The sequence below is a fragment of the Alosa pseudoharengus genome, unplaced genomic scaffold (assembly GCF_046254945.1).
Source record: "Alosa pseudoharengus isolate Yale_2024_CS ecotype anadromous, Long Island Sound unplaced genomic scaffold, YU_APseudo_1.1 YU_APseudo_1.1_scf_22, whole genome shotgun sequence".
NCBI lineage: Eukaryota > Metazoa > Chordata > Actinopteri > Clupeiformes > Clupeidae > Alosa > Alosa pseudoharengus.
In genome coordinates, this window is record NW_027468680.1 from 3,891,267 (window position 1) to 3,915,895 (window position 24,629).

The 24,629-nt window shown below is 45.5% G+C and overlaps 1 protein-coding gene across 3 annotated transcripts in view; it reads left to right on the forward strand.

Moving 5' to 3' along the window:
- Window positions 1-24,629, forward strand: part of dicer1 (dicer 1, ribonuclease type III) — a 41,838-nt gene that overhangs the window by 3,290 nt on the left and 13,919 nt on the right. For 2 of the 3 annotated variants that reach the window (XM_076300289.1, XM_076300291.1), the window contains exons 2-23: window positions 1,419-1,473; window positions 2,788-2,904; window positions 3,780-3,992; window positions 4,230-4,392; window positions 5,286-5,410; window positions 5,638-5,772; window positions 6,314-6,474; window positions 6,810-6,978; window positions 8,078-8,550; window positions 8,843-8,975; window positions 9,132-9,374; window positions 9,721-9,875; window positions 10,636-10,768; window positions 12,786-12,861; window positions 13,359-13,498; window positions 14,080-14,259; window positions 15,200-15,413; window positions 18,468-18,621; window positions 18,743-18,925; window positions 19,061-19,166; window positions 19,554-19,729; window positions 22,596-23,400. In XM_076300289.1, the coding sequence (XP_076156404.1) occupies window positions 3,879-3,992; window positions 4,230-4,392; window positions 5,286-5,410; window positions 5,638-5,772; window positions 6,314-6,474; window positions 6,810-6,978; window positions 8,078-8,550; window positions 8,843-8,975; window positions 9,132-9,374; window positions 9,721-9,875; window positions 10,636-10,768; window positions 12,786-12,861; window positions 13,359-13,498; window positions 14,080-14,259; window positions 15,200-15,413; window positions 18,468-18,621; window positions 18,743-18,925; window positions 19,061-19,166; window positions 19,554-19,729; window positions 22,596-23,400 (4,038 nt within the window). In that variant the 5' untranslated portion in view covers window positions 1,419-1,473; window positions 2,788-2,904; window positions 3,780-3,878. The remainder of the gene's footprint in view (window positions 1-1,418; window positions 1,474-2,787; window positions 2,905-3,779; window positions 3,993-4,229; window positions 4,393-5,285; window positions 5,411-5,637; window positions 5,773-6,313; window positions 6,475-6,809; window positions 6,979-8,077; window positions 8,551-8,842; window positions 8,976-9,131; window positions 9,375-9,720; window positions 9,876-10,635; window positions 10,769-12,785; window positions 12,862-13,358; window positions 13,499-14,079; window positions 14,260-15,199; window positions 15,414-18,467; window positions 18,622-18,742; window positions 18,926-19,060; window positions 19,167-19,553; window positions 19,730-22,595; window positions 23,401-24,629) is intronic. The other variant, XM_076300290.1, reaches the window with a different exon arrangement.

A 24,629-nucleotide genomic window follows, 5' to 3' on the forward strand; every position in this document is an offset into this window, starting at 1 on the left:
AGGGGTGTTATTCAAGGAATTATTCTGCAGTAGCTCTGTTAATTGGCTAATGTTATTAGGTACCTACCTATTCAGAGGTCTTTGCAAAGGGCCAAGTGACCTATCACATATTGTTCCAACTATTCTCTAAACCAGTCGAGTCTTAGTAACTCTACACTCTAGATGAGCTATTTAGTGAACACACCTGTGTGAAGTGACAACACATGGATCTTGTGCTAATCTACTGCAGAAAGCAGATTTTCCACAATGCTTGGTACCTATAGCCTACAAGGTGTTTCCAAACAAACCTCCTATTTTCGCTTACAGAATCTTCCAAATTCTGTTAAAGAATCCCTTGGAGTTACCAGGTACCTGCTGGTCATACCTCCTGCTCGGTGACGGTGTTATCTGTCCTGGCCTTGCATAATGTTGGCTTCGGTGAATAGTAGTAGAGGTGTCTGTTGACTTGGTTCCCTTCGTGTTGTCTTAGCCTGCCCAGGCGTTGGCATGGCAATGTAGGTCAAGCGCGCTGCTTTGTTGTAGGCCTTGACTGGGTCTGCGGAATGCAGTCCGTCCGTGGCGATGTGCTAGACTCCGTTATACAAGGTGTCTGGCTCCCAGGGGCCTTGTGTTTGCAAGGGGATTCAGCTGGGACACTTGTCTGTGTCTTTGTGCTTGCACATCTTTGTGTGTGTGTGTGTGTGTGTGTGTGTGTGTGTGTGTGTGTGTGTGTGTGTATGTGCACGCACGTGCGCTTGTTTTTGTCTGTCTCTCTCTCTCTCTCTCTGTTTGTGTGTGTGTGTGTGTGATTGACTCCCAATTTATAGAGATTTGTTGCAAGGGATATGATTATTCTTAGCACCTCTTGTAAGACATTCACACCAGGCTAAACTAATTAAACCGTTCTTAGAAGTGGCTACTCTGTCGACTTCATTAACAAACCGCTGCCTTTGTATAAGATAACCGTAGACTGTATTTAACAGGAGAGAACACACAATGCAGCATTTGCAATACTGTCCGAACACATGGAAAGGCCATTCAGGTGGGACAATGGTGGACAACATGGCATTTGTTAGAATCTGCAAGCGAATATTATGCACAGTCAAATCCCAGATTTATGATCCCTTGCATTGATTTGGAAAGCAAATTCTTAACCAGCAGCAAATGTGCTCACCAATCGCTCAATAAAAATGAAGCCGTGTGTTACTTGAGCTGAAATGACTGCCGTGATTGGTTGCAGCTGTGGAGAGCACTGTGTGTGTGTATGTGTGTGTATGTTTGAGGTCGGGGATCGTGTGGTCTTGATTTGGTGTGGCTAAAAAATGCGTTGACAAGTCAGTTGTCATCCAGTATCCAAGCGGACCCCCATGCCAACAGCCTGTCCACATTCTCAGTTAAAATATCATTCTCTTAAAATTCAACTTTTCTCTCCTCTCTAGTGTATCAAGACGAATCGGTAGAGTTGACCCTGACTGGTCATCTACTGCTCTAAGGGTATTTATCAAATCGCCTCAGACTGCTTTTACTGCTACGGTAGTTTAGGTTATGGTTATGGAGTCAGCTGTAAGCATTAGAGAGGACTTGGACAGCCTTCCATGGCTAAGTGTGTATGAACAGTAGGGCACCATATTGTTTCGTCTCTCAAATACTGTCATTATTCCTCCCCATGATCAGAATCTATCTATGAAAAAAACTATGTTAATGAAGAACATCAATGAGGACAGTTGCCAATGACAGGTTGCTGAAATAGGCCTACATTTACATAGCACTTTAGACCTTGTTTGTCAACTACATAATTCAAAATGCAATAGCAAATAGGCTAGTCAGTTAGTGTAGTTATATGAACAGTTTTCTCATTGAATTTGCATAAAATGTACTAGCCTATACTGTGATGTTTATCGTTATCGATATGACATGACAAATATGGTGATATGAAATTTTGGTCATATCATACAACCCTGATGAAAAGTATGTTGAGGCAATGCTGTTAAAAGCTCTTGTATCTGGAGTGTAGTAAATCAAATGCTATAGCATCAACTAGTTTTTGGTTTCATTTATTTACCACCATGTTTTCTGCATGTATTGAACATGCAAAGGACCTTATTACACTCTTGGTGCGCTGAGGGACTCCGATAGCAGATGTTGTTTTAGCAGTACTGTTGGACAGCAGGGTGAAATTCTTCTACACAGTGTGGAATTAATTTTTCATCAGATAGCCAGTTGATGGCCAGAGATGGCTCTCAGGTTATCTTGAATGGAATGTTGTAATGTAGATTCTAATTTGATTTTTCCTTTGTTCGTCATTCTATGGCATTGCTATTCTCCCATGCAGCGATGACTGGATGATAATGTACCACATGAGACCATGAGGCGTTTGTGATGTGTTGTTTTATAGGCTAAGTCTATGTGAAGGTTTTTGTCAGGCATTGATGTAATATGGAATAGCCTAAGACATAGATTTCCTATGCGGTTTATTGTTTGCACAGCCGAGGGCAAAGCCTTCCAGACAGAGTCAGCCCCGGTCTCATTTCCACTTTAATAGATATATGGTTTCTTAAATTGCCAGGCTTGATGGAAGTGCAATATGTTGAATCCATTCATGCACTGTGACAGGTAATGTGTGCTACAGGTTGATGAATGGGAGATGTCATAAATCCATTGGAAATAATGGGACTTGGCTTGTTAGAGATTCTCTGGGCAAACACATAAACATAAACACACACACACACACACTCTCTCACACATAACCCCCTCCCTCCCCTCTCTCTGTCTCTGTGGTGATTGTGGTGTGTGTTTGTGTGTGTGCAGGTCCTTCAGAAGAGTGATGTGGGCCTCCCACTGGAGCTGATGGCACATGACTGAGAATGAGGCCCAGGATAAGAGCATCCTGCTCGTGCTGCAGTGTCAGAGACTGAGACCCAATCTGTGAGTAGCTCCCCTGGACTGGCACAACGCGCAATACACAAAACTGAAGGGTATTTACACAGCATCAGTTACGGGCCTGGGACGGTAACCGCATTACCGCGGTCACGTGATGCCTATCGCGGGTCTGAGCTTGTCACCATTACCACCGCAAAAAAAATAAAACAAATCTGTGAAACATTGGCCATTTGTGCAAAACCATATTAATACCATATTAACTGCCCCCGTGTATTAACCTCATTGCTGAAGAAAGTTTGCAAAATCATTGTATAAGCTGCGGCTAATAGTTGGGAAAATACGGTATACAGCGAAATCACAGTCGTTTCTTCAAAAAAAACATGTGGATGTACATATGTGAATGTGTTTTCGGGGGTTCATCAATGACTGGAGTGCATCTTTAATTCTAGAAGTGCTTGTGGCTAGGCTTGGGAATCGGTTCTAGGTATCGGTAAGGAACCGGTTCCAAATGTTTCGATCCATCGGAATCGTACACATCCAAACGTTAAGGATTCCAATACAAAGTTTTGTTTTAGAAATGTTTACTTTTTTAGAAATTTTAAAGTATTCAACTTCTGTATTGTTATTGCAGACTTGATATTCATTCTCTAAAACCACTTTAAATTAGACATTCAAAGCCAACAACTCTCAAAGCCGTCCTATAAGTGTTCAGCAAATGGTACAGGAATCGATATGGGAATCGATAAGGAATCGCATCGACAAGCAGACTGGACAATGGCATTGATATCGATCATTTCTTAACGATGCCCATCCCTACTTGTGGCAGCCATCACACTGTAGCTGATACTAGGGTTATGTAGTGTATTTGCCTTATTGTTGTGTGTGTGTGTGTGTGTGTGTGTGTGTTCTGGTCTCTGCAGTAAGCTTCGGAGCAGCAGGATGAAATGAGATAAGCACTGGACGACTGGAGGCTGTCCTGCTCTTGACCCCCCCCTCCTCCCCTCATCAGCCCCGTAGGCATGGCTGGACTACAGCTGGTGACCCCCGCGTCCTCCCCCATGGGGCCTTTCTTCGGTCTCCCATGGCAACAGGAAGCTATCCATGACAACATTTATACACCAAGGAAATATCAGGCAAGTGGCCAAGGCTGATAATGTGTGCCAAGTGGATTTTTTTTTTAATTACCGTGCCTATGGGCTTGCTGGTTTTTCAGTCCCATATGAATCATGCATGCATCTCTCTTATAGGTTTATCACATTGACCTCTGCATTTTTAAGGAAATGTATCAGTTCATTTAATTGAGTATCCAAAACAAATATATTAATTCAGAACACATGTATCTGATGTCGAACTCGATTTGTCCCCAACAGGTTGAACTTCTTGAAGCAGCTCTTGAACACAATACTATTGTCTGCTTAAATACTGGCTCAGGGAAGACCTTTATTGCAGTACTCCTTACAAAAGAGCTCTCCCACCAGATTCGGGGAGACTACTGGGAGAACGGCAAGAGGACCGTTTTTCTGGTCAATGCAGGTATGCGTACACACACACACACACACACACAGACTGCGTCTACAAGCACTTCATATCCCGGCTATTAGGCTTATCCTGGCACACACACAGACTGCGTCTACAAGCACTTCATATCCCGGCTATTAGGCTTATCCTGGCATACACACAGACTGCGTCTACAAGCACTTCATATCCCGGCTATTAGGCTTATCCTGGCATACACACAGACTGCAGTCTGGGCAGCCGTGGCCTACCTGTTAGCGTTTCGGACTTGTAACCGGAGGGCTGCCGGTTCGAACTCTGACCAGTAGGCACGGCTGAAGTGTCCTTGAGCAAGGCACCTAACCCCTCACTGCTCCCCGAGCGCCACTGTTGTTGCAGGCAGCTCACTGCGCCGGGATTAGTGTGTGCTTCACCTCACTGTGTGTTGACTGTGTGCTGAGTGTGTTTCACTAATTCACGGATTGGGTTAAATGCAGAGACCAAATTTCCCTCACGGGATCAAAAGAGTATATATACTTATACTAAACCAACCACCACAAATGGAATTCAATTCTCTGGGAAACACTGGACTGCCTTTACAAGCACTTCATATCCTGGTTATTAGGCTTATCCTGGCATACACACAGCGTTAACAGTCTTGATTCTGGTGTCCGTTGGGGCACAATTTCTCTTAAACTGTTGTCACTTTTATAATATTACTCCAAAGGTAGAAATTAGTGCACAATTTGCTTCATAAGAAAGACCCACTAAACCGGGTTTCACACAAAACTTAAAAAGATGATGTGCCAATCATCTTAACTCTAAACAAAACAAAATACATGATGTGTGATTCATCTTAACTCTGTGTAGCTGTACGATGGCTTTCCTGTAAATATTGACGACTGTTTTGTGTTTGTGTGTCTGTTGTAAAGCGTTGTCTGTGGTTCAGCAAGCAGCTACTGTTCGGACACATTCCGACCTCCGAGTTGGCGAGTACACTGAGGAAAGTACTTCCTGGACGTCAGAAAGATGGAGCCTAGAAATTTTCGAAAATCAGGTGCGATTACAGACAACGAGAAAGTTTTTTTTTTTTTTTTTTTTTTTTTTGTATCATTTCCCTACCAATTTCACGAATCCTTTTGGAAATGTTCATGAATTTTCCGCGTCGTGTTTTGAATCACAAAAGGATGAGCGGAGGCCCTGTGAAATGTCATCCCGTAATCGGCCGAGCGCCGACCTCCTGATCTGCTCTCATCTCTGCTGTCATTTGCCTCGCTTCCGCAGGTGCTCGTTATGCCTTGCCACATCTTCCTCCACGTGCTCCAGGCCGGCGTGCTGCCGCTGTCCAAAATCAACCTGGTGGTGTTTGACGAGTGCCATCTAGCCATCACGGACCATCCCTACAGAGAGATAATGAGGGTAAAATTACTGTCATTGCCCCAAGGGGCCTCTGGAACACCACCGAGCCTCGCTCATTGTGTGGCTGTCTCGTTTTACCCTGACATTATTTCTCCTGGAGAAAAAAAGAGGCGTTGTCAGTTTGAATGAACATGCAGGCCTTTTTTAGTGCTTGAAATTAAATCGGTGGGGTCCTCTCCTTGTTATGTGTGAGAGGGAGGTCAGCGAAGGGGGTATTTATGAACCTATTTGCATGTGGTATGTGGCTCCATTTGCATTCTCATCTGTGTCGAAATGGATAACAGTACTTGGATTGTTTAAGTATGCACTGTTGAGAAATGATTCGATTTTTATCGAGAACAATTTGGCTTATTGCCAGGTAGCGCTCATACACCATAGAGTTGGAGAATTCCTCTGTCAAGTGTTTCAGCCAGAAAATTATATTTTTTTTAGCGTTTTAATTTTTTGAGTTGAGGATTGTTTAGTGTCTCTGGAGAGTTTCATTGGGAGGAGATGAGATTTGCGCTGTTTTGAACGTTTCTATCCTCTGGGCTGCTGCCAGGTTTGTGATGGCTTCCCGTGCTGTCCTCGCATCCTCGGTCTGACCGCCTCCATCCTGAATGGGAAGTGTGACCCCTGCGACCTGGAGGAGAAGATCCTCAACCTGGAGAGGATCCTGAAGAGCAACGCAGAAACTGCCACAGACCTGGTCGTCTTGGACCGGTACGCCACTACACGTTATCAGGCCATTTCCCATTGGAGAAACATGGTTCATTACAAGTTGGGGTTCGGTTTGGTGGCTTTTTAAAAGCTTGAATGATTTGGATTAAAAAAATAATAGATACAGGAGAAGACTAAGAGAGTTGGTACCTGTCCATAATAAATGTTTGCACTACAGTTCCTACCTAAGAAATGTGGTTGTAACTCATGAACGTTATGTTTCATTTGAATGCATCAAATGACCGTAAAGGCAAAGGCATTTTGATGTTTGAGGTAAAATAATTCCTTATATTAATGTGTGTGTGTGTGTGCGTGTGTGTGTGTGTGTGTGTGTTCAGATATGCTTCCCAGCCCCGTGAGGTCGTCCTGGACTGTGGCCCATTTGAGGATAAGAGTGGCCTGTCCGAGCGGCTCCTGACGGAGTTGGAAGAGGCCCTGCACTTCCTCAACGACTGTAACCTGTCTGCACAGCGGGAAGACCGCGACCCCACCTTCATCTCCAAGCAGGTCAGCACGCACTGTGACAGGCGATGACCACTCTGGAGACAGTGGAACAGATCGATAAGATAAACAGCCCGGCAGGTAGAGGGGAAAATATTGTGAGTAAGAGATAGAAAGAAGAGAAGAAAATGGAAAGGAAGGGAACATAGCTCCCTCTCTAGAGCAAGGAAGTGCCAAAGTGTTCCAGACCGGCAGACTCAAGGCTTGTAGTTCTCAATTCACTGTGCTGGAATTCAGACATTTCAGTTTCAAAACATTTTTGATAACTTCTGGCACACATATTCCCCTTGCTTTTTGAGCCCTGTAGAGAGGAAAGGATGGTGAGGGAGTTAAGCCGGGGCCTATTGGTTAGCGCTTCGGACTTGTAACCGGAGGGTTGCCGGTTCGAACCCCAACCAGTAGGCCATGGCTGAAGTGCCCTTGAGCAAGGCACCTAACCCCTCACTGCTCCCTGAGCGCCGCTGTTGTTGCAGGCAGCTCACTGCGCCAGGATTAGTGTGTGCTTCACCTCACTGTGTGTACACTGTGTGCTGAGTGTGTTTCACTAATTCACGGATTGCAGAGACCAAATTTCCCTCACAGGATCAAAAGAGTATATATACTTATATATATATATATATATATACTTATACTAATAAAAGATACTGGACAGAAGAGAGAAAAGGAAAATCTCTCTCCCCCCCCCCCCTCTTTCTCTCTCTCCCTCCCTCTCTCCCCCCCCCCTCTCTCTCTCTCTCCCCCCCTCTTTCTCTCTCTCCCTCCCTCCCCCCCCCCTCTTTCTCTCTCTCCCTCCCTCTCTCTCCCCCCCTCTCTTTCTCTCTTTCCCTCCCTCTCTCTCCCTCCCCCCTTTCTCTCTCTCCCTCCCTCTCTCTCCCCCCCTCCCTCTCTCCCCCCCCTCTTTCTCTCTCTCCCTCCCTCTCTCTCCCCCCCTCTTTCTCTCTCTCCCTCCCTCTCTCTCCCCCCCCTCTTTCTCTCTCTCCCTCTCCCCCCCCCCCTCTCTCTCTCTCCCTCCCTCTCTCCCCCCCCCCCCTCTTTCTCTCTCTCCCTCCCTCTCTCTGTCCGCTCCTGGGGCTCAGGTCAGACATGTGTGTTTCCTCTGGCGCAGGTGCTGGCGGACTGCCGGGCGGTGCTGATGGTGCTTGGGCCGTGGTGTGCGGACAAAGCGGCGGGCATCATGGTGCGCGAGCTCCAGAAGTACATCAAGCACGAGCAGGAGGAGCTCAACCGCAAGTTCCTGCTGTTCACCGACACCATCCTGCGCAAGGTCCACGCGCTCTGCGAGGAGCACTTCTCCCCGGCGTCGCTCGACCTTCGCTTCGTCACGCCCAAGGTCATCAAGCTGCTGGAGATCCTGCACGAGTACAAGCCCTTCGAGCGGCAGCAGTTCGAGAGCGTCGAGTGGTACAACAACCGCAACCAGGACAACTACGTGTCCTGGAGCGACTCGGAGGACGAAGACGAGGACGAGGAGGTTGAGACCAAGGAGAAGCCCGAGGCCAACTTCCCCTCGCCGTTCACCAACATCCTGTGCGGGATCATCTTCGTGGAGAGGCGCTACACAGCTGTGGTCCTCAACCGGTGAGTGGACATTTCGTTCATAAACCCGAGATTTCAATTTCGATATTTCTGTATTGAGCAAGACCGTAACAATGAACAATTTCTACATATTCTTATGTAATTAATGACTTTTCACAACTTCTGTCCTGTTAACTGAATGTATAACAATGTATGATTGTATTAGGTAACAAACAATACAACATGCCCATTTTTACATCTACTCTGGACACCTGGACACAGGTTTTTGAAATGGTCACTTTTACATAAATGGATGAATTCAGCTGTACATTTGGTGTTGCCTGTCCTCTCTCAGACTCATCAAAGAGGCAGGGAAGCAGGACCCTGAGTTGGCCTACATCAGCAGCAACTTTATCACAGGCCACAGCATCGGCAAGAACCAGCCTCGCAACAAACAGATGGAGGTGGAGTTCAGGAAACAGGAGGAGGTGAGGACCTCACAAACATGGCCGACTACTATGCCACCCAATATGGCTCAGAATGGCAGACTTGGTGTCTCCTCAGGCCGTAACACAGGAAGTTCATAAGTGTGTTAGTCATCGGTGTCTCTCTTGTCTTGTTTTTGTTTGCGCTTCGTTTTCCAGGTGCTCCGTAAATTCCGTGCACATGAGACCAACCTGCTCATTGCAACCAGCATCGTGGAGGAAGGCGTCGATATCCCAAAGTGCAATTTGGTGGTCCGGTTTGACCTGCCGACAGAGTACCGGTCCTATGTGCAGTCCAAAGGCCGCGCGCGTGCTCCCCTCTCCAACTACATCATGCTCGCTGACAGCGAGCGGACGAAAGCCTTCGAGGAGGATCTCAAAACCTACAAAGCTATAGAAAAGGTAGAGAGTCCTGAGTCTGCCTGTCATTGTTGATACCTTTACAAAATCAAGAATCTTAACATTTTCCTGATACATTTGCACAGTGTCTTGCATTGACAGGTTGGGCACACAGACATGCCCTCTGAGATTGAAATGATTGTTACTTGCGAAGTTTACCCTGGTCACAACCAGTTATAACTCAGTTATACAGTGCAACCGTTCTATTTCTGGTGGGTTAATATTTGTGTTGGGTTAGTATTTCTGGTGGGTTAGTATTTCTGGTGGGTTAGTATTTCTGGTGGGTTAGTATTTCTGTTGGGTTAGTGACGTGTCCATTTTAGTCATGCATGTCTCCCTTTGGCTCCAGATCCTGAGGAACAAGTGCTCAAAGTCGGCTGAGGTTGGCGAGTTTGAGGCGGAGCCTGTACCGGACGACGACAACATTCTGCCTCCGTACGTCCTCCGGTCAGAAGACGGGGGCCCGAGAGTTACAATCAACACTGCGATCGGACACGTCAACAGGTACGACTGAACTCTAAACTGCCCATCTATTTAATGGAGAGAGGCAGAGAACCATCCCTTACAAAGCCATAGAATTATTAGCATAGAATGACTTGTTTACGTAGGGGGGAATGGCATCAAGCTGTTCCAGCAGTGCATTGAGCATCCACACAGGTGTACAGAGGACTGGGTTCATCTGTGAAGACTTGCCTACATCATTAACTTCACAACAAAAGTCCCATGGTACGGGGAGCTGCAGCACACACACACACACACACACACACACACACCACCCGCACTACATTCAAGTCCAAGTGTCCACGGGAGAGACCCAGGTTTGAGTTGGACCTGCGGTCATTTCCTAAATCCACACCCCATCTCTCTCTCCCACTCGTTTCTTGTTGTCTCTTTGCTCTCCTATCTAGTAAAGGGTAAAAAACCCAAAATTATCATTTTCAAAAAGAAAAAAAAAATCCCATGGTACAGACCTTTTTCCTTGTTTTTGTAGCTTCTCGCACAACATTTAGTTGTTCCCAAGTCAAAAGTCCAGTGTGTTATTGTGGCTTCCTACGTTTACAGTGAATACATGTGAACAGATAGCACCAGTTCACTTGTATGTACTGTGTGTGGTGTGTTGCTGCTGCTGGTGCAGCCTTGTTGATCGTTGTTGTCCACTGTGGCGTGTGCAGATACTGGAGCCTTGTTGATTGTTGTCGTCCACTGTGGCGTGTGTTGCTGCTGGAGCCTTGTTGATTGTTGTCGTCCACTGTGGTGTGTGCAGATACTGTGCCAGACTCCCCAGCGACCCCTTCACCCATCTGGCCCCCAAGTGCAAGACGGCGGAGCTGAAGGATGGACTCTACCAGTCAACCCTCTACCTGCCAATCAACTCGCCCCTCAGGGAGCCAGTGAAGGTGAGGTCAGGGCAGACTCCCCAGCATTTGGGTGATATGACCTTAATATATAGCCTGTAATATGACCTTAATATATAGCCTATATGCCTTAATATATAGCCTATATGCCTTAATATATAGCCTATATGCCTTAATATATAGCCTGTAATATGACCTTAATATATAGCCTGTAATATGACCTTAATATATAGCCTATATGCCTTAATATATAGCCTATATGCCTTAATATATAGCCTGTAATATGACCTTAATATATAGCCTGTATGCCTTAATATATAGCCTGTAATATGACCTTAATATATAGCCTGTAATATGACCTTAATATATAGCCTATATGCCTTAATATATAGCCTGTAATATGACCTTAATATATAGCCTATATGCCTTAATATATAGCCTGTAATATGACCTTAATATATAGCCTGTAATATGACCTTAATATATAGCCTATATGCCTTAATATATAGCCTATATGCCTTAATATATAGCCTGTAATATGACCTTAATATATAGCCTATATGCCTTAATATATAGCCTGTAATATGACCTTAATATATAGCCTATATGCCTTAATATATAGCCTATATGCCTTAATATATAGCCTGTAATATGACCTTAATATATAGCCTATATGCCTTAATATATAGCCTGTAATATGACCTTAATATATAGCCTATATGCCTTAATATATAGCCTGTAATATGACCTTAATATATAGCCTGTAATATGACCTTAATATATAGCCTATATGCCTTAATATATAGCCTGTAATATGACCTTAATGACCTTAATATATAGCCTGTAATATGACCTTAATATATAGCCTATATGCCTTAATATATAGCCTATATGCCTTAATATATAGCCTGTAATATGACCTTAATATATAGCCTATATGCCTTAATATATAGCCTGTAATATGACCTTAATATATAGCCTATATGCCTTAATATATAGCCTATTATATGCCTTAATATATAGCCTGTAATATGACCTTAATATATAGTCTATATGCCTTAATATATAGCCTGTAATATGACCTTAATATATAGCCTGTAATATGACCTTAATATATAGCCTATATGCCTTAATATATAGCCTGTAATATGACCTTAATATATAGCCTATATGCCTTAATATATAGCCTATATGCCTTAATATATAGCATATACACCTTAATATATAGCCTATATGCCTTAATATATAGCCTGTAATATGACCTTAATATATAGTCTATATGCCTTAATATATAGCCTGTAATATGACCTTAATATATAGCCTGTAATATGACCTTAATATATAGCCTATAATATGAACTTAATATATAGCCTCTAATATCACTTTAAGGTGCTCTAAGCGATGCCACGCATTTTTTAGACTAAAACATTTTATGTCACTGCAAACATCACCTAACCAACCGCTAGCTGTCTGTGTCCTGAATACACTGTAAAAAAACGTGATCTCTGTGGACAGCACAGGCTCCAAAAATGGCAACAAAAACAACAAACAAACCTAGCCCATAAAAACATAACAAACTGTTCCAGCAAATCACAGACGAGATGCGCGTTAAGGAGAGTTTCAATTGCACGGGAGCAGCACGGGAGGGAAGGGGAGGAAGTAGCGAGCTAGCTCTCTGTTTTGTTTGAAAGTCAACAGAAGTGACGTTACCCAGCATCGCTTAGAGCACCTTTAAATGAGACCAATATTCTTTAATACCTAGATTATACCTTGATACCTATATAATCATCTATTATAATAATCTGTAGATTGTACAGGGATATTGTGTCGATTGCATTTTAGCCTGCCTTAAAAAAATTCTTCAAAGTTTTAAGTCCACAAACAACAAGTAAACAAAAAACACACAGCTCATTTGAATATATTTATTTAGTATTGCTGAACACAAGTCGACCCCCCTTTGGGCAGTTCTCTACTTCAAAGCAGAGGCAGTCATGTAGAGTGCGTGTCATACTGAGTACTGTGTGTGTGTGTGTGTGTGTGTGTTTCTGTTGCCTTTTAGGGGCCTGTGATGAACTGTGCAAGACTTGCTGAGAAAGCAGTGGCTCTTCTTTGTTGTGAAAAGCTGCACAAAATCGGTAAGGTCTGATCAGAGGGGGTGGGTTTAGTGTTGCTTGCGTTTGATCTTTTCCTGTTGTGAACGACATGAAATCCTTTAGTACTGTTTAAGCTCCTTTGATTTCAGTCGCCTCCTTTTTTCCTAAGAAATGAACCAGACTCTGAATGCTGTGTCACCACACACACACACACACACACACTCTGTACAGAGCACTTATTAACAGATTTATTTAATCAAAGCCACGCTACTACAGTGGCTTTGTTGTGTGTTACTGAAACTGTTCTCAGTTATGCAGAAAGTGAAGCAGAGCAGTGAACGGGACCTGTGGTGGTTCGGAATGTGTTCTTTAGACGATGCTGACTGCGCGCGTGTGTGTTCGTATGTGTGTGTGTGTGTGTGTGTGTGTGTGTGTGTGTGTGTGTGTGTGTGTGTGTGTGTGTGTGTGTGTGTGTGTGTGTGTGTGTGTGTGTGTGTGTGTGTGTGTGTGTGTGTGTGTGTGTGCGTGTGCGTGCTCAGGGGAGCTGGATGACCACCTGATGCCCGTGGGCAAGGAGACGGTGAAGTACGAGGAGGAGCTGGACCTGCACGACGAGGAGGAGACCAGTGTGCCTGGCCGGCCGGGGTCAACCAAGAGGAGGCAGTGCTACCCCAAAGCCGTGAGCATCACCTCCACCCTCTCCTCTCCTCTACTCTCCTCTCTGATTATCTCTGCTTCCTCTCCTCTCCTCTCCTCCCCTCTTTTCTCCTCTCCTCTCCTCTCCTCTCTGATTATCTCTGCTTCCCCTCCTCCCCTCTCCTCTCCTCTCCTCTCCTCTTTTCTCCTCTCCTCTCCTCTCCTCTCTGATTATCTCTGCTTCCCCTCATCCCCTCTCCTCTCCTCTCCTTTCCTCTCCTTTCCTCATCTCTGCTTCCACTCCTCCTCTTCTCCCGGCTTCTTCCATCCAATGCGTTGTTGCCATGATGCTAAATTATGACTTTGATACGATACCTTACCTAAGTATCTCGATACTAATACTGAATCGACACCATGGCACAAACCTTAAACAACATGTATTTTTTTTTTTTTAATTAGGGACAGAACTGTAAAATGTAAAAGAAGTACTAGTGAGTGCTGTCCTTGATTCAAAAACATGAATTAATGAATTAAGAGGAGTCCATGTCCAGGCCTTACGCCTGTTTTTTGCCCTATAAATGTTTTTTTTAGACTATGTAATAAACGTTAACTGTGCTTTGGCAGATACCGGAGTGTCTTCGGGACAGCTACCCGGTCCCTGAGCAGCCGTGCTACCTGTACGTGATCGGCATGGTCCTCACCACCCCCCTGCCTGATGAGCTCAACTTCAGGCGCAGGAAACTCTACCCCCCAGAGGACACCACGCGATGCTTTGGCATCCTGACCGCCAAACCCATACCCCGGGTAACCACTTCGCACTCTCTCTCTCTCTTTTCCTCTCTTCCTCTCTCTCTCTCTCTCTCTCTCTCTGTCTCTCTCTCTTCCTCTCTCTCTCTCTCTCTCTCTCTCTCTCTCACCAAAGCTAAACATTTAAACAACATACAGAATTCTTGGAGTACAAATATAGGGAAAATACATACTCATTCAAGATTAACAAGCTCGTGACTGTGCCTGTGTGGTGCCTGGGTGTGTGTGTGTGTGTGTGTGTGTGTGTGTGTGTGTGTGTGTTCCTGGGTGCATGTCTCTCTCTTTATCTGTCTCTCTTACTCTCTCTCACATACACACTTTCTCTCGTTCTTTCTCACACACACACACACACACACACACCCTCTCTTTCTCTCTCTCATGCTCATTTTCCCTCTCTCACTCTCTCGCACACAAACACACTCTTTCTCTCTTTCTTTCTTTCTCTCTTCCTCTCTTTCTCTCTTCCTCTCTGATCAGTCATGCATGGTGATGCTGAATCAATTCCAATTTGCTAAAACTAAGAAGGAAATCTCTTGTTTTTACAAGCACAGACACAAAGCAAGACATACGCACACACACAACGGCATATTTGCATCTGCTGGGCCTAAATTCCATTCCAGAAAATCTGCAAATGTTTAGTGCACTTTACATTCAAGCGTGTCCAGTAGTGTTTCTTTGAGCCCAAAAGAAAAACAAATTCTCCTTCCATGTCTTCTATTCACCTGTCCCTTTTAACATTATTCATTTGTGTAATTAAATCAAATGTAATTATTCTCATGTTAGTCAGTTTTATTTGTAATCCAATATTTGGTTTTAGGTCCTATTTTTATATCTTCTGTGAATCAGTATGGTCTGTTTTAATGTGTAGCAGACTAAGTGCAGCAGGGCGGGCTCTGTAATGCCGTGGTTGTGATTGTGAGTTTATTTCCGCTCCCAGATCCCACACTTCCCAGTGTACACGCGCTCCGGCGAAGTGACCATCTCCATCGAGCTGCAGCGCTCGGGCTTCCTGCTGTCGCCGGCCCAACTGGAGCTGATCACGCGCCTGCACCAGTACATCTTCTCCCACATCCTGCGGCTGGAGAAGCCCGCGCTCGAGTTCAAGCCCACTGAGGCCGACGCCGCCTACTGCGTGCTGCCGCTCAACATCGGTCAGTTCCTCACCACACCAACACGCCTCACGCGCTTAATCGAGCCACTTGCGGTCAGTTTACTGTGAATGATAGATAGATAGATAGATACTTTATTGATCCCCAGGGGAAATTCAAGAGAAAGATCTTGTCAGAAGTGGGATTCGAACCCACGCCTCCAGAGAGACTTGCTTTTTTCGAATGGAGATTTTCATTGAAGTTTGCTTTTAATCTAGGAAGAGGCTGAGTCTATGTGCTTGGAACTGGCGCACAAGAGTTTGGACACAAAGTAAATTTGAGTAAATGCTAAAATGCTAGCGCTTGTTGCTATTACAGTGCTAACTTTAGTCCAATAACCATGGGTGCTAGTGCCTGTTGCTACTGCACTGCTAACCTTAGGCTAATAACCATGGGTGCTAGTGCCTGTTGCTACTGCACTGCTAACTTTAGTCTAATAACCATGGGTGCTAGTGCCTGTTGCTACTGCACTGCTAACCTTAGGCCAGGGGTCGGCAATCTTTTTTGCCTGGAGAGCCGCTTTTATAAAAAATTTTTTTTTTTTAATCTCAGAAGAGCCACATAAAGACGGTTACAAGAAAAAGTTTGGATATTTAACGTACAGGTACTTTCATTCAACAGAGGATTTTTTAAATACATTTTTTACTAGTTTTAATGTGCAAGTAGGCTAACTTGAAATGTAAAGTGGAATGACAGAAGTATAGGCCTTAGGCTTCCCATTTAGGCTAAACACCACCCCCTATTTTTCCAGTGTCCTTTGGTATGCAAAGTAACATCATAGTTAACAACATAACACTCAATTTTCGTTGACATGTCATTGGCGAAATTGAACATTAATTAGGCCTACCAGAGATTAGATTTGGTGATGGCCTTGGAGTCTGGCTGGCTCATATTCAGTGAGGTGAAGTTTCATGCAAGAATTGAGGCTGTCACCATTTAAGGGCAACTCCACGCAAAACTGTCATATCCATAACGGCAACTAAGTACCATGGCATTGTGTTGGCGTTATGGTTGTGACCGTTTTGCACGGAATTGCCCTTAAACGTGAGCGCAGGTTTGTCTTTATATTTTTCATATATGAGAAAGATTTCTCACATGCAAGTGGAACCGAACAGGGTTAACACAGCAATACTAACTCGTTGCACTGTGTGATATGTAACGGGCAGTTCATTTTGCGTTTTCAGAATCAATCTTTGGATGGAAACTTTCCCATTTCAGCCTTGTGTTCGCACTCGCAGGTTGTGGTCACTGACGTTTCGTTTCTGACATTTTCCTTATCTAGCCTACAGCAAGCTCACACATCAACAATAAAAATTAAAGTGTTCTCGTTGACTGAAATGAAGGGAAATCGGTGATGTTGTTTGATATTGACATGGCAACGAACCGCGAATGTAACAATATTGTGCAAGTACAGGCTACGGTTACGGAGTCAAGTGAGGTGGAAAGTTATAGGCTAAATCACTCAGATAGATCTACAATATTACATTTTGAAAATGAATTAAAATACATTTTAATTAAATACTCATTAATTATTTTCAAAAGCTGAGCCGCATCAGAGGGATCAAAGAGCCTCATGCGGCTCCGGAGCTGCTGGTTGCCAAACCCTGCCTTAGGCTAATAACCATGGGTGCTAGTGCCTGTTGCTTGTACAACGCTAATCCTAGGCATTTGGAGGGAGGTCTATATACTTACTTTAAAGTTACAGTACCTGCTGTCTACCATTATACAGTCCTAATGCTGATACTCTGTTGTGTAGTGTGTTAGATCAGCCCTGCTTACTACTTCCTACCACTCAGTGTTATATGAATCAGTTTTCGGAGGGGCCGTATAACAGTGCATTTTTGCAGATGGCCATTTTCTGTTTTCTATTGCATCCTGGTACTTAGCTGTGCGATCTGTGAGGCCTCCACATCCATTCTGTAGCTCAGCAACGGAGGCCATTTTGTTTTGTCGACATGCTTAGGCTAGTTCACAGATGTTCCATCCATGACCCTAACACGGTTTGCAGAGGGGTGTGTGAGTGTCAGAGTTTATCACTGTCAAGGCCTCAACAATCAGACGTTAATTGAATGTTAATGTATGCACTGTCGCATACTTATAAGAGCTGTGTATGGAATATGCAGCCGAAACAAAATAGAACTGGGGAACCTTGGATTTCTCTTACGTACTGTCTGGAACATTTAGAACTGACACAGAGGGCTGGTTTGCCCTTGACTGTTTGAAATGCTAATTCACAAATGTGTGCCTATTTTTCCACACTCCCAAGGAAGTGTAACATTCCCCCCTTCAGGAGAGCAGGGATGTGGCATTTTCCCCCAGGGTCCAGCGGTCTCTCTGAGTAGCGCAGAGCAACAAAATCCACCTCTAACAAGCCCGCACTATAGGCAGTTGTCCAAGCCTGACCGACGGCACTGCATTTTCTCGTTAAACTGAATTTGTGTGAGGTAGTGGATATCAACAAAATCCACCTCTAGTAATTCCAAACTAAAGGCTTGTGCCATTGCATTTTCGTGATTGAGTTAAATTGTGATGAATTTGGTAGAATTATGTTCCGAGTTCTGAAATACATGCACCTCTTCTTTGAGATGTTTAATTCAGGTGGTCAGTGGTAGTATTGCTGAGGTCATTTTGGTGGACCACATCTGCTGTAGTGGTCCCCGGTGCAAACCACATACGACTGGAGACCAAGCGTGCACAGCCAAGGTCTTTAGGATCGAGGCCTAGAGTGCGAATATGGCTGACACGGTTCTTTTACTGCTGTTGTTTACTTAACTAGTGCCTGTTTAATTTGTTGAATATGCCTGTGTGTGTGTGTGTGTGTGTGTGTGTGTGTGTGTGTGTGTGTGTGTGTGTGTGTGTGTGTGTGTGTGTGTGTGTGTGTGTGTGTGTGTGTGTGTGTGTGTGTGTGTGTGTGTGTGTGTGTGTGTGTGTGTGTGTGTGTGTGTGTGTGTGTGTGACGCGCACATGTACGCTACCTTTTTCCCTTCGGTTTTCTGACCTGTGGTTTGTGGTGTGTTTGGCAGCTCTTTGAAGTCTGTTCTCCTTTTGTTTTCCTAGTCGAGGATTCCAACACTCTGGATTTGGACTTCAAGTTCATGGAAGACATTGAAAAATCGGAAGCCCGTATTGGCATCCCAAACACCCAGTACACCAAGCAGAACCCTTTCACCTTTAAACTGGAGGATTACCAGGATGCAGTCATCATTCCAAGGTGAGATGGGAATTACATTCACATTTCCAATATTTTAACACATTCCCACAAGGAGTAACAACAAATGTATTACTCAGGGTCAAGCATAGACACAAACTGACTAATTCATTTTGTCCATCAGGTATCGCAATTTTGACCAGCCTCACCGCTTTTATGTTGCGGACGTCTACACGGACCTTACCCCGCTCAGTAAATTCCCATCGCCGGAATATGAGACCTTCGAGGAGTACTACAAAACCAAGTACAACCTGGACCTGTCCAATCTCAACCAGCCACTGCTGGACGTGGACCATACATCCTCAAGGTAAGGTGGAGAAGGAAGACCAGGGGGTGGGGGGAGAATACATTTCATGGCTGAAATCCTTTCCAAGCATAATGCTGACCGTGTGTGTGTGTGTGTGTGTGTGTGTGTGTGTGTGTGTGTGTGTGTCGCTGGCAGGCTGAACCTGTTAACTCCTCGCCATCTGAACCAGAAGGGAAAAGCCCTGCCCCTGAGCAGTGCTGAGAAGAGGAAGGCCAAGTGGGAAAGCCTGCAAAACAAACAGGTAATGATTTCCAATGTCCAGCGCGGGCCGAGCCTGAGCCCATCTGGGGAGGCCAGGACACGGTGGTCCACGCATCTTGGGGGCTCTGCTCTCCACTAACGTTTCTCATTAAGCAATCACACAATACAATGCTCACACACACACACACACAATGACTCGCACTCCTCCCGAGGCTTTGCCTATAATTACATTTTCGGGGAATCTGTGTGGGGCGAGGTTGGATGTTGGGTCATTGAAAATGTCAGCTGGTACATGCAGTCCCTCTAACCCCCCTAACCTTCTCTCTCTCTCTCTCTCTCTCTCTCTCTCTCTCTCTCTCTCTCTCTCTGTCTGCCGTCTGCCTTGTGTTCTCCGCCTGCCCCCCTCCCCTCCACCCCCCCCACTCAGATCCTGGTTCCTGAGCTGTGTGCCATCCACCCGATCCCCGCCTCTCTGTGGAGGAAGGCGGTGTGCCTACCCAGCATTCTCTACCGCCTGCACTGCCTGCTCACTGCCGAAGAGCTGCGATCTCAAACTGCCACGGACGCCGGCGTCGGGGCCCAGAACTTACCCCCTGACTTCAGGTACCCCAGAACTTACCCCCTGACTTCAGGTACCCCAGAACTTACCCCCTGACTTCAGGTACCCCAGAACTTTTACCCCCTGACTTCAGGTAGGAAGGAAGGCCTTGTGTTGTACAACGCAAAGGAGACCTTAGGTACGAATTAACACTGCATCACTCAATACTCTTACCAGAGGAATGAGAGTGCAGAAGGTTTAAGTCTACGTGGAGGAAGTGGTAGAAGGAGGAGGTAGAGCAGGGAAGAAAGGGAAGTGCATGTTAAAGCAACACCAAAGAGTTTTTTGTACCTTAAAATAATGTTTCCAAAATCGTTTCAGTGGTTCATCAACTTGTAACAGGGTGAACGGCACTTCTGCATTCGCTTCGCAGCCCTCTATCAGCTATAACCGCACTATATAAGTTTGCCAGATCGGGTAGCGGATCTGTAGTTCGATGGAATGAGACATAAGAAACTACAAATTTGACTTGCGTTTGATGTCGTAATACATCGTACTTTCATAAATCATGCAACATATTCTACCTTGTCTGTGGACATTGTTATTTGCAAAGCCGGTGCTGGATAAACAAATAGCGTGCGTGCGACAGAGGGAAAGTTCTTTGGTGTTGCTTTAGGTGTGTTTGGTTGTTAAAAGTGTTAGGTGAGGAAATACGCCCCGTCATCTTGGAGGTTAGCCATTAATCCAATACCCATCATGTACATGTATAGTTCTATATCTAGTTCTGTTCTAAATCATAACAAAATATTTGGATGTCTCCACAAAAAATGCATGGTTGGTTTTGCCCAGTGCAAGTAATGGGATAAGGTGCAGAGAGCCTTTCCTGATTGGTCAACGTTTTTATATTGATGTTCCACACAAAGGATGGATGGACAGCTGTTGAGCTTTGGGATAATAAGCTGAATAATGACCAGATGTTGCTCTGGAGGACAGCATGTGGCACAGGTCCAGTCTGACTCCATATTAGGTACATTTCCATTGCAGAAACTCAGGGCATGTCCCAGGTGGCGTTGAGGTTGAATAGGAATGGTCTCCTGATCGTCCCTTTCAGAATTTATGTTTCCATTGCGGTGTTGGAACGGCCCGACCTTCTTTGCTCTTTGATTGCATTGTCATTTTTCTTCAGAGGCAAACGTTTTTGCTCGTTTTTAGAGTGAGTGTTGTTGTCCTCCACTTGTGTTGCGTTCAACCAGACAGTCAACTATCACTGCAACCATCACCCAGCAGTTTTAAAGCTATAGTGTGTAGGTTTAGGTATTTTTGGCGAGTTTAGAGATAGAGGTCTCAGTAGCATACAGACATCACACACAACATGCACTAACAGCAGAAAAAGTTATAAAAGTATATAATATAAAAAACACAACTAAGCAATAAGGACAGTAGAAGATAAAGAATACTAAAATACAAATTATACTTAATAACACTAAATCTAAATCAAGTCTAAAACAGTATCCACATAGTTTGCTTAGCGGTGATTAAACATGAGGTGCTTGCAATGACTGAGACAGGGACTGAGCCTGTGATTCTCTGTGCATAGTAAGATAAGCTAATGTGCTCTGTGAGAGTGAGTGTCATGGTGATGGTGCAAATGAGTAAGTCCAACAGTGCAACAGTGCAAGAATAAAGTCTAGAGACCAGTATAAAATAAATATGGACATATAAGAGAGTAGACAAGGTTATATAAAAAAACTATAGAAAAACGATATCAGTGCAAGAATAGAGCTCCCTCTAGAGTCGCGATGTATTTATATGTTACTCTGCTATTGTAAATAGCAAACTTCTCGAGATTTATCCCGCCTGTACACAATGCAAATGCTTTACTTGTGGAGGTGAAGGATTAACAACAGGCAAAAACTATCTCAAAAGAGCTATATCTAACTGACCAGGTGATGTTTCACGGTTCTCGCGAGTTTTGGCGGGGCGCCACTCTTGGAAGTTGCATGGCTGGTTTTCTCAGTAGGGTATCGCTACGTCTATGCTGTATAGCTATGCTAGATGAACGATTCGCCTATTACAAGTTCGTTTACCATCATAAAGGTGTATATCTTGCATAGTGTGCCTTTAAGGGGCATTTACACTGACATGCTTTTGTATATGTATAAGTATATATACTCTTTTGATCCCATGAGGAAATTGTGGTCTCTGAATTTATCCCAATCCGTGAATTAGTGAAACACACTCAGCACACAGTAAACACACAGTGAGGTGAAGCACACACTAATCCCGGCGCAGTGAGCTGCCTGCAACAACAGCAGCGCTCGGGGAGCAGTGAGGGGTTAGGTGCCTTGCTCAAGGGCACTTCAGCCGTGCCTAATGGTCGCGGTTCGAACCGGCAACCCTCCGGTTACAAGTCCGAAGCGCTAACCAGTAGGCCACGGCTGCCCTTGTCACCTCCAGACACGCTAATTAAATGTTTACCCTGTGGACCGATGCGTCTTGACCGTTGCAGCGTGTCCAATATGTATGAGTGAGGCGTGAGGAGCTAGCTATTTGGCTTAGCGTAAAGTGTCCAGTGTTTCCCACAGAAATGAATTCCATTTGTGGTGGTTGGCTTGCAGAATGAACTTGAATACAACCGTTTTTAACAAATTAGCACAGCATGGTTATGATGCTAACCAGATTTAAGCACAATTTAGTACAACCTGGAAAATCATTGTGTGGTGGTCAATGTTGATATTGTGGTGGGCCGCCACAAATAAGTCAATGTATGGGACACACTGGTGTCATAGCATGAACATGTACTCAGTCAATTTCCACCCTGCCTTTTGTAACACTCATTTGAAGTCCCCCTCAGTGCCCCATAGATGTGCCTGCCTGTCCTCTGTCCTCTGGAGTCATTGTTCCCCTCTATGTCTACTGCTTCATGTCCAGGTATCCCAATCTGGATTTTGGGTGGAAGAAGTCCATCGACAGCAAGGCTTTCATTTCCTGTCCCGAGCACAGCGATCACTGTAAGCACGAATCGCCGTCACCGACGCCCTCTGACCCCGAAGAGACCCCCCTACCACACGAGAACTGCAACGCACCAGACGAAAAGCTAGAGCCGCCCTCGCCCCCCCTTTCGGACACGCTACCGCCACCACGGCTGCAGTTGCCGCAGGAGGGCCGAGGCGACCTTCGAGACGGCGTGTGCTCCGGGAACCTCCTCAATGGCACCGGACCGGAGACCCTCGAGGCGGCGGCGGTGGCAGAGGCGGAGACCACTACCTCACTTCCTGTGCAGTCCCCTCCCCCGAGCGGCGGCGTGCACCAGGCCCAGCCTCCACCCCTGGCCAGCCATGAATGTAACCCCGACGGGAGCCCGGACCTCTGCGGCGGACTCGTGAAGCAGAAGAAGAAACCTACCTCAGACTGTTGCCCCGCTGTCGCCATCGCCACCACCGAGACCACCGTCGCCGCAGCAACGACCCCGAGCCCGCCCCCGACCCTCAGCACCGCAGCACCTTCGCCCGCCCACAGTCCCACGCCGGCAGCGGTGGAGTCGCCAAAGACGCTGGGCCCCAACCCCGGGCTCATCCTGCAGGCGCTCACGCTCTCCAACGCCAGCGACGGCTTCAACCTGGAGCGGCTGGAGATGCTGGGCGACTCCTTCCTCAAGCACGCCATCACCACCTACCTGTACTGCACCTACCCCGACGCCCACGAGGGACGCCTGTCCTACATGCGCAGCAAGAAGGTGAGCGCGGGTCACGCGTTTTACACTTTTTCTTCTAATGGTAGTTGAGGAGTAAGCCAGCTAAAGTAAGCCTGTAGCTGAATGAGGCGAAAGACGTGAAGGTCAAAGTTACTGTGCTGATTTGTATAGGTTTTGTGTTCTCTGTATATTTGTGTTAAGGAAGCTCTTGATGGTTCATCTAAAGTATTTGCCTTCCTAATATCAATTATCAATAGAAGGGTTTGTTTTTAAGATTTCAGCAGATTAATATTTTGTCCACAAGCCTTTTCTCTTGTTGTACACACCTGATGATGGAGGATGGTTGGCCTGTGGCCTTATCCATTCCTTTACTAAAGCGTCCCTGTGTATGGTTGGGGAAGTTCAGCGTCCCTGTGTAGGGTTGGGTTCAGCGTCCCTGTGTAGGGTTGGGGAAGTTCAGCGTCCCTGTGTAGGGTTGGGTTCAGCGTCCCTGTGTAGGGTTGGGGAAGTTCAGCGTCCCTGTGTAGGGTTGGGTTCAGCGTCCCTGTGTAGGGTTGGGGAAGTTCAGCGTCCCTGTGTAGGTTTGGGTTCAGCATCCCTGTGTAGGGTTGGGGAAGTTCAGCGTCCCTGTGTAGGGTTGGGGAAGTTCAGCGTCCCTGTGTAGGGTTGCGTTCAGCGTCCCTGTGTAGGGTTGGGTTCAGCGTCCCTGTGTAGGTTTGGGAAAGTTCAGCCCTGATCCCTCAACATGTATTACGTTACATTACATTTATTTATTCTTAGCCGACACTTTTGTCTAAAGCGATTTGCAAACATGAGGAATAACATTCCAACTACAGCTGGAGCAGTGGTGTAGTCTAGTTAGCTGTAGTGGGTATGCAGTGGTGTAGTCTAGTTAGCTGTAGTGGGTATGCAGTGGTGTAGTCTAGTTAGCTGTAGTGGGTATAGTGTGATGTAGTCTAGTTAGCTGTAGTGGGTATGCTGTAATGTAGTCTAGTTAGCTGTAGTGGGTATACTGTGATGTAGTCTAGTTAGCTGTAGTGGGTATACTGTGATGTAGCAGTTAGCTGTAGTGGGTATACTGTGGTGTAGTCTAGTTAGCTGTAGTGGGTATGCAGTGGTGTAGTCTAGTTAGCTGTAGTGGGTAGACTGTGGTGTAGTCTAGTTAGCTGTAGTGGGTATGCAGTGGTGTAGTCTAGTTAGCTGTAGTGGGTATACTGTGATGTAGTCTAGTTAGCTGTAGTGGGTATAGTGTGATGTAGTCTAGTTAGCTG